The sequence below is a fragment of the Gadus morhua genome, chromosome 15 (assembly GCF_902167405.1).
Source record: "Gadus morhua chromosome 15, gadMor3.0, whole genome shotgun sequence".
In the NCBI taxonomy this organism is placed as follows: Eukaryota; Metazoa; Chordata; class Actinopteri; order Gadiformes; family Gadidae; genus Gadus; species Gadus morhua.
Genome location: NC_044062.1, coordinates 8,729,281 through 8,736,904, shown reverse-complemented (window position 1 = coordinate 8,736,904; position 7,624 = coordinate 8,729,281). Strand labels below are relative to the sequence as shown.

The 7,624-nt window shown below is 47.3% G+C and overlaps 1 protein-coding gene across 1 annotated transcript in view; it reads left to right on the top strand.

Moving 5' to 3' along the window:
- Positions 1 to 5,623, top strand: part of hnrnpll (heterogeneous nuclear ribonucleoprotein L like) — a 24,553-nt gene extending 18,930 nt beyond the window's left edge. The window contains exons 12-14 of the mRNA XM_030379773.1: positions 54 to 111; positions 2,160 to 2,258; positions 3,083 to 5,623. Of these exons, the coding sequence (XP_030235633.1) occupies positions 54 to 111; positions 2,160 to 2,258; positions 3,083 to 3,138 (213 nt within the window). The 3' untranslated portion in view covers positions 3,139 to 5,623. The remainder of the gene's footprint in view (positions 1 to 53; positions 112 to 2,159; positions 2,259 to 3,082) is intronic.
- Positions 5,624 to 7,624: the final 2,001 nt, after the last annotated feature.

Here is a 7,624-nt window from a genome sequence, read left to right as displayed (position 1 = left end):
CTCAGCGTGCTAAGTGCATAGCTTCTTCACGCAGAGGTGTGTTTTCCCTGCAGCTCTGCGAGGAGCATGACGTCCCCGGGTTCGTCAAGTTCAAGGTCTTTGACGCAAAGCGTAAGTTGACAAATTATTGTTGCTTTCTCTTGATGCTATTTGACCACATTTGGTGATTTTTGCATATAAATCAACTTTATAAACTTTTTAATGCCCAACATGACCGACTGATCTTCAATGTGTCCAGGCCTGTATGATGCTGTTGGCTGTTTCCCAAATTGAAGGTTGCAGCCTTGCTAGAACACTTCCTTGTTATTGTTATTGGCGACAGTAGTTTGTTTAAACACCAGCTACATTCATTCTAAAACAGATCAATAAATGCAAAATATAGCCTATCATTACGATGCAAAAACGTTAGGAAAAATAACACTGAGAATTTTTTTGCATTTACATGATTGATCTATTGATCTGTAGCAATATGGTACAACATATTTCAGACAATGTTCAAATAACGTCAAGCTTGTGTAAAGCAATGTGTATCGCTTTCCATACGCAATTTTTAATTACCCGCGTAGCGTGTGAACACAAAGGTATTTTGGCTCGTTGAGGATCCATCGATGCATCCTTGAAAAATCTCGGAATACTCGAAAAAAAGGCTGCGAGAGGGGCGTGAATTCCCGAGTGTTCTCAACATTTGAACAGTGTTTGTCTGCGTTCTTTGACGTAGCGTCCTTAAAAGGGAGGCCGTTGAGCATGCTTCCTTCAGATTGGGAAACAGCCGTTGTCTTGTCTAAAGGAACCCCCACAATGCAACACTCTCTGTGTAAACGTTTCAGGATGTAAACTCGACACCTATTGCGTCTCTAACGACCTGTTATCCGGGTCGTTAGGGACAGACTTTGGCTGCATCCGAATACCTAGTACATACTATTTCTGTCTAGTGTCTACTACTTGACCATACTACACTTGACTGTGTAGTACGGTCTACAGACATGCGTAGAACGCCTCCGAACGCTTCCGCACACCGCCGAAACTCCACCGGATGTTTGGAGATGACGTATCTCCCCCCAGATGGCGGCAAAATTTACCTGTTTTCCGTCTCATTATCGTTGCTATTGAATAAAAAAAATGTCTCTTTCTACGCGAATGGCTCTTGAAATGGATATCTCTGCTAGAAGGCGTCGTCGTCGGTCATCTCGTAGAGCGACTTACCAGGAGGTTATGTTGTATATATGTGGACATTTGGTACGTCATTTTTTTGGAATAATAATACATTTGCAGTTATTTGTTACTCCGTGAAAAAGACGATTGAAGTTAATTTTTCCTTTTTTATTGAACACACACACACGCACACACACACAAATAAAAAGCCGCTGTTGGTGGTGTCGGGTCAGCCATCTCTTCTTCGTTTGTTACCAGACTCCGGTTGCATTGTGGGATAGCGTAGTGTGGTCCGTGGTTCACTTTGGCGGTAGTATGCATTCGGAAATGACTTCCGTACTACAGAATGCATACTACAGTATTCGGACGCGCTAGATTTTTCGCATACTACAAAATGCATACTATATAGTATGCAAGTACGAGTATTCGGATGCAGCCTTTGTCTCTCCTTGTCGTTAGGGACAGACAGTGTGTCTAACGACCTGTTCTTCTAGTCGTTAGGGACAGACTGTGTCTCTAACGACCTGTTCTTCTGGTCGTTAGGGACAGACTGTGTCTCTAACGACCTGTTCTCCTTGTCGTTAGGGACAGACTGTGTCTCTAACGACCTGTTCTCCTGGTCGTTAGTGACTGACAGTGTCTCTAACGACCTGTTCTCCGGGTCGTTAGGGACAGACAGTGTCTCTAACGACCTGTTCTCTGGGTCGTTAGGGACAGACAGTGTCTCTAACGACCTGTTCTCCGGGTCGTTAGTGACAGACTGTGTCTCTAACTATCCGTTATCCGGGTCGTTAGGGACAGACGGTGTCTCTAACGACCTGTTCTCCGGGTCGTTAGGGACAGACAGTGTCTCTAACGACCTGTTCTCCGGGTCGTTAGTTACTGCGTCCCTAACGACCTGTTCTCCGGGTCGTTAGTTACTGCGTCCCTAACGACCTGTACTCCGGGTCGTTAGTCACTGCGTCCCTAACAACCTGTGCTCTGTGTCTGGGCCCTGTGCTCCGCAGCCTCCTCCAAAACCATCTCCGGTCTGCTGGAGTTCGACAGCAAGACCCAGGCGGTGGAGGTGCTCACCGTCCTCAACCACTACCAGATCCGGATTCCCAGTGAGTCGCAGGCACCGCCACTGGTTTTGGTTAGATTTGGGTCTGTGGGAGAGAGTCCCTGGGACACTGCTCTTCACAGCAGCCTGGGGCATTGGGGAGTACTGGGAGTACTGGGAGCAATGTGGAGGATAGTGGAAAGAAAGCTGTGCAAACTACTAACTGTCTTTCATAATTAATCTCATGTATTTTATTTTACTATCACCGAGCGCCCAGTACCAGTTGGAGAGGACAGCTCTGGCTCTGTCTTGCACTCAAGACATTTCCCTGCTCTGGTTTCTAAAACCACACCTCCATCCCTGAAAATGTGCACTGATATGTAATGTCATCAAGGAACCGGTAAGGGTGGGACAGTACAGAGACAGGTCATTGAGGAGCAGGTAGGGGTTAGACAGTACAGAGACAGGTCATTGAGGAGCAGGTAGGGGTTAGACAGTACAGAGACAGGTCATTGAGGAGCAGGGAGGGGTGGGACAGTACAGAGACAGGTCATTGAGGAGCAGGTAGGGGGTTAGACAGTACAGAGACAGGTCATTGAGGAGCAGGTAGGGGTTAGACAGTACAGAGACAGGTCATTGAGGAGCAGGTAGGGGTTAGACAGTACAGAGACAGGTCATTGAGGAGCAGGTAGGTGTTAGACAGTACAGAGACAGGTCATTGAGGAGCAGGTAGGGGTTAGACAGTGTGTGTGTGTGTGTGTGTGTGTGTGTGTGTGTGTGTGTGTGTGTGTGTGTGTGTGTGTGTGTGTGTGTGTGTGTGTGTGTGTGTGTGTGTGTGTGTGTGTGTGTGTGTGGTGATTGATCTTCTCCACCTCCTATCTCTTCTAGACGGCTCCAACCCCTACACACTGAAGCTTTGCTTCTCCACCTCATCCCATCTGTGAACCCAGGAGGAGCAGGAGGAGAGAGGAGAGAGGAGAGAAGAGAGAGGAGAGAGGAGAGAGGAGAGGAGCGGGAGGAGAGAGGAGAGAGGAGAGAAGAGAGAGGAGAGAGGAGAGGAGCGGGAGGAGAGAGGAGAGAAGAGAGAGGAGAGGAGCGGGAGCAGGAGGAGGCGCAAGAACCTCAAACAGGAAGAAGAATCCCAGCACCCAGGAAGATTGTGCAGTGAAGAGCAGAAGATGACTGCAGATGAACAGACCAGTAGAGACAAGTAGAGACCAGTGGGGTTGATGTTGGTGAAGGTGGTCATAGTGGTTTGCATTTCACTGACACAAAGAAAACAAAGTTCAGCCAACGGCTGAGACACTGTTTGGTTTAGGCGGGGGAGCAGGACTACATGTCACTGATGAGGAGTTGACCTGGTGGAGTAAGACGCTACGAGGGCCTCATCAATCCAGTGATTCACCCGTCAGGGACCGTCAGTGGTCCATGGTGTGTCCTCCAGACCTGCGGTGTGTGTTAGGGGATCAGGAAGGTGGAGGAGAGGTTTTGATTGACAGACAGAGCCACTGACGCTGACCAATAGAATCGCGGATGGATAAAGTACTATCTTCTCTATAATTATCTTATGAACACGAATATTTGTGTTTTATGATGTAAAGTTTACTTCTTGTTGAGACAAATATACTTGAAAGTTGTGATCCTATGTTATATTTACGGAATGAAATTACTTCGACGCATTATTTCTCTGATTAAGTGTGATAAACTTTGCGTCGGTAAAATGTTAACCGATCCCGTACTAATGGTGGTTGATGTAATTATTTTCAGACGCAAGCTAGTAAGCTTAGCAGCTAGGTGTGTGTGTGTGTGTGTGTGTGTGTGTGTGTGTGTGTGTGTGTGTGTGTGTGTGTGTGTGTGTGTGTGTGTGTGTGTGTGTGTGTGTGTGTGTCTGTACACATGTGACTGTTTGTTTTTTCTTTACTGCAGCGATTCTGAAGATAGCTTTGTTTCACGTTTTGAGGAGGGAGGGAGCGATCATTCTAGATCAAAATGGAGACATGTGATTTCATTAACAATGCACCCATTATCCGAGAGTCAACCCTGTGTTTTCGTGTCTGTGCGTGCCTCTATGTGTTCACGTGTGTGAGTGTGTACTCGATGCATTTAAAAGAAACACACACATCACAGTGTTGTGTCGTGTGTGTGTGTGTATATCAGTCTGACAGCCAGTCAGGCATTTAGCAGACGCTATCACCCTAAGCGTCTTACAATAAGTACATTTGTCAGAAGAAAGAGAAACAACAATATATCGCTGTGGGCACAGTAAGAATTGTCATTGAACCAATTGCCAAGCACTAACAATCTCTAGGTTAACCCATTCCCCGTGTACAACAAAGACAGCTAGGATAAGACGCTACACAATGCTGAGTACTATTTTTAAGTGCAAGGACGTACAACATACAATAAGTGTGTACATTAAGTGCCAGGACGTACAACATACAATAAGTGTGTACGGTTGCTGAGGAACTGAGTCCGGACAGGACTGCTCCACTCTCTTCCTACCCAGTGTTACATTAAGGTGTGCCCACTCCGCCCCCATACGAAGACCAACACAGCATGAACTGTTGGCCCCCGCACCCCAGCCCTCCTCCACCGCAGACTGTACTCACACAGCGGCCGACTGCACCAACAAGTCCGTCCAGCTGTCCCTGCTGCTGTCGGCCCGGGCAGCCTGCCAGCGCCTCTGGTCTACTAGACCAGGTGCCACCGCGACGGCTGATCACAATCGCAGATCTTCTTCCAAAAAAAACCCATGTTGGAGATGGAAATGTTGGATTTCCATTTCCCATTCCCGCATTGGATGAGCCTACAGATGGTCAAGTTTAGTTTTAAGGTTAGAAATGGTGACGTTTGAATATGTTAGAGATGATTACGGGTATGGTTAGGTTTCGGTATAAGTTAGGTAGGGTTAAGTCAAGATATAAGTTAGAGTTAAGTCCAGGCGTTGGTTAGGTGTGGTTTGATTAAGGGTGCCCCTTCCAAAGAGGCAGCAGTGCATCATGGGAGTATATGCAGAGCTGTGGTTGGTACACCTGCAGACCTCAGAGACAATATTTGACTATCTTATATTACACCGTTTGTTTTTAAAGTCATGCAGCATGCGGACCATCATTTGCACATTGTATGAGCACCTGTCCCTGCATCGCTGACGAGTGCAAGCCGTTGTGTGTTGATGTGTCCCCAGAGAGCTCTCTGCAGTTAAGCGGGCCCCTGGGATCAGGGGCCTGAGAGTCAGACGTGGTCTATACTCAGCGGGCCGAGCAAAGGCTTAACTCTGGCTGTTTATGTTCAATTCTGTATTTTCTCTGTCGCCTGTTCTGAGTTGATGCATATTTAATGTTTTCAGTAATTTTTTCAAATTAATGCACATACAAATGGATTGAGAAAAAAACAATGAACTACTTAAGACATAAAGAAAATCTTGTCGTTTTCTGCGTCAATGTCTTTCAATTTTAACGAAGGGGATAAATCTGAGCGTGAAATGTATGGTGGTTGGTTCTTTGGTTTGAAAATGAAGAGCTGGCATGTATTCATCATCATTCCCAAAGGAATCCATGAAGGATATTCCCTTGTGTCTCCTTGAGTGGACATTAATATTCCCACCCAACTCCTCTAGGATTATTAACTACTAGGATTATTAACCTTTCAGCCAATCACTCAAAAGTTGCTGACTCATGACAGAATCACATTTTCATATCATCTGATATAGAGGCCGCTGTGAGGTCATGTGTGGTCCCCAGGACTTCATCAAGACCCTCAGTGTGACTTGACCCCCAGTGTGACTTGACCCCCAGGTCTTTACCCAGACCCCCTGCATGGGGGTGGCTGGGTGCTTTGCTAATGGCGTGGCGACTGTAGAAACCGTCCTGCACGCCACCTAGGTGGCGGCCAAGCCCCGACCATGGGGCTCTAATGGCTCCTCCACACAAAGGACCCAGGGTGGTGAGGTTGAATCCGTTTTTTTGTAAAGCGGGTCAGTAAATAAACATGCCAACGGTGGATTGTGTGTGTGTGTGTGTGTGTGTGTGTGTGTGTGTGTGTGTGTGTGTGTGTGTGTGTGTGTGTGTGTGTGTGTGTGTGTGTGTGTGTGTGTGTGTGTGTGTGGGTTGGGACGGCTGGTTTAACCTGTTCTGGCTAAAGCCTAACACACACCAGCGCCGAAGCGTCACGTCAACAAGAACGCCCCCACTATTTTTGGACATACTAGCCCACACCGGCAGCGGCTAGACGCGAGTGCCTCCCCACCATCCTTCACGCCACTGTTCTCTTCCCAAGCGTCGCCGCCCCTGAAAAGGCGCTTTTTAAGGCTGTTTGGTACATCCCGGCTTGATACAAGGTCTTATACATATGGATATTAACTATGAACTAATGTGACTAACATTGTAAGCACAAACAGCGGATTATGTATGTAGTCAAAAGTAACTGGTAAAACGTTACGGTAGCCTACACCGACTAAGTTTGGTGATCTGTTTCTTTCAAAACGTATCACAACGGTGCAGCAGCGCGCCGCTTCCTATTGGTGCTAGGGGCGGCAATTGGCGCGCGTGAAATGCGCACCGCGGCGCTTGGGCGCAGGTGCGTGGCCGTTTAAACTTTTTACACACTGATACTCAATATGCAACAGGTGTGCAGCCCCACCCAGCCCAAGAGTCCAATCAGACGTGACCAGGTGAGGCCGCTGAGACCAGTCACCTTACACACACACTCCCAAAGAGACTGACTGAGGTTCCAGAGGGACCTGAGGGAGGTACTCAGTGTGAACCACAACACACACCTACGGCCATGCCCCCCCCCCCCCCCCCCCCTTGTGTTCAGGCTGTTTCTCTGCAGCACCGTGTGTGTGGGTGTGTGTGTGTGTGTGTGTGTGTGTGTGTGTGCGTGCATGTGTGTGAGTGTGAGTGTACAACAAAGGGTACTTAAATGTCTTACATTTGCCATATAGTAAATGATTGATGAGTTGAGGTCAAGGACTCAACTATAGCAAAAAAATAATAATCCAAATCGGATTGGATTTTTTCCCATAATGTGTTGGAAATGGGAATGTTAGGTTGGGTTAGGTTAAGTTTAGGTGTGAGGGTAGAGATGGTTTCGTTTAGATATTAGGTTAGAGATGGTTAAGTGAAGTGGTTTAAGCACTAGGTTGGAGTTAAGTTTAGGTCTTATGTTGGAGGTAATTAAGGTAAGGTATTCGATTAGAGATAAGGTTTAGATTTTAGGTTAGAAATAGCTCACCTAAGGTATAAGGTTAGCGATAGCTAAGTTACGGTACTGGTTGTTGTACAACCTATGCCTGGCTGGTGGTTGTACCACCTGGTTGTTCCCACGCTCAGAGCCGGCGCTCCCGATACGCGAGCTAAGCGGCCGCTTAGGGCCCCCTACCGCCATGGGGCGCCCCAAGAGCGCTTTATTCTTATTGTTCATAAAGCTCAT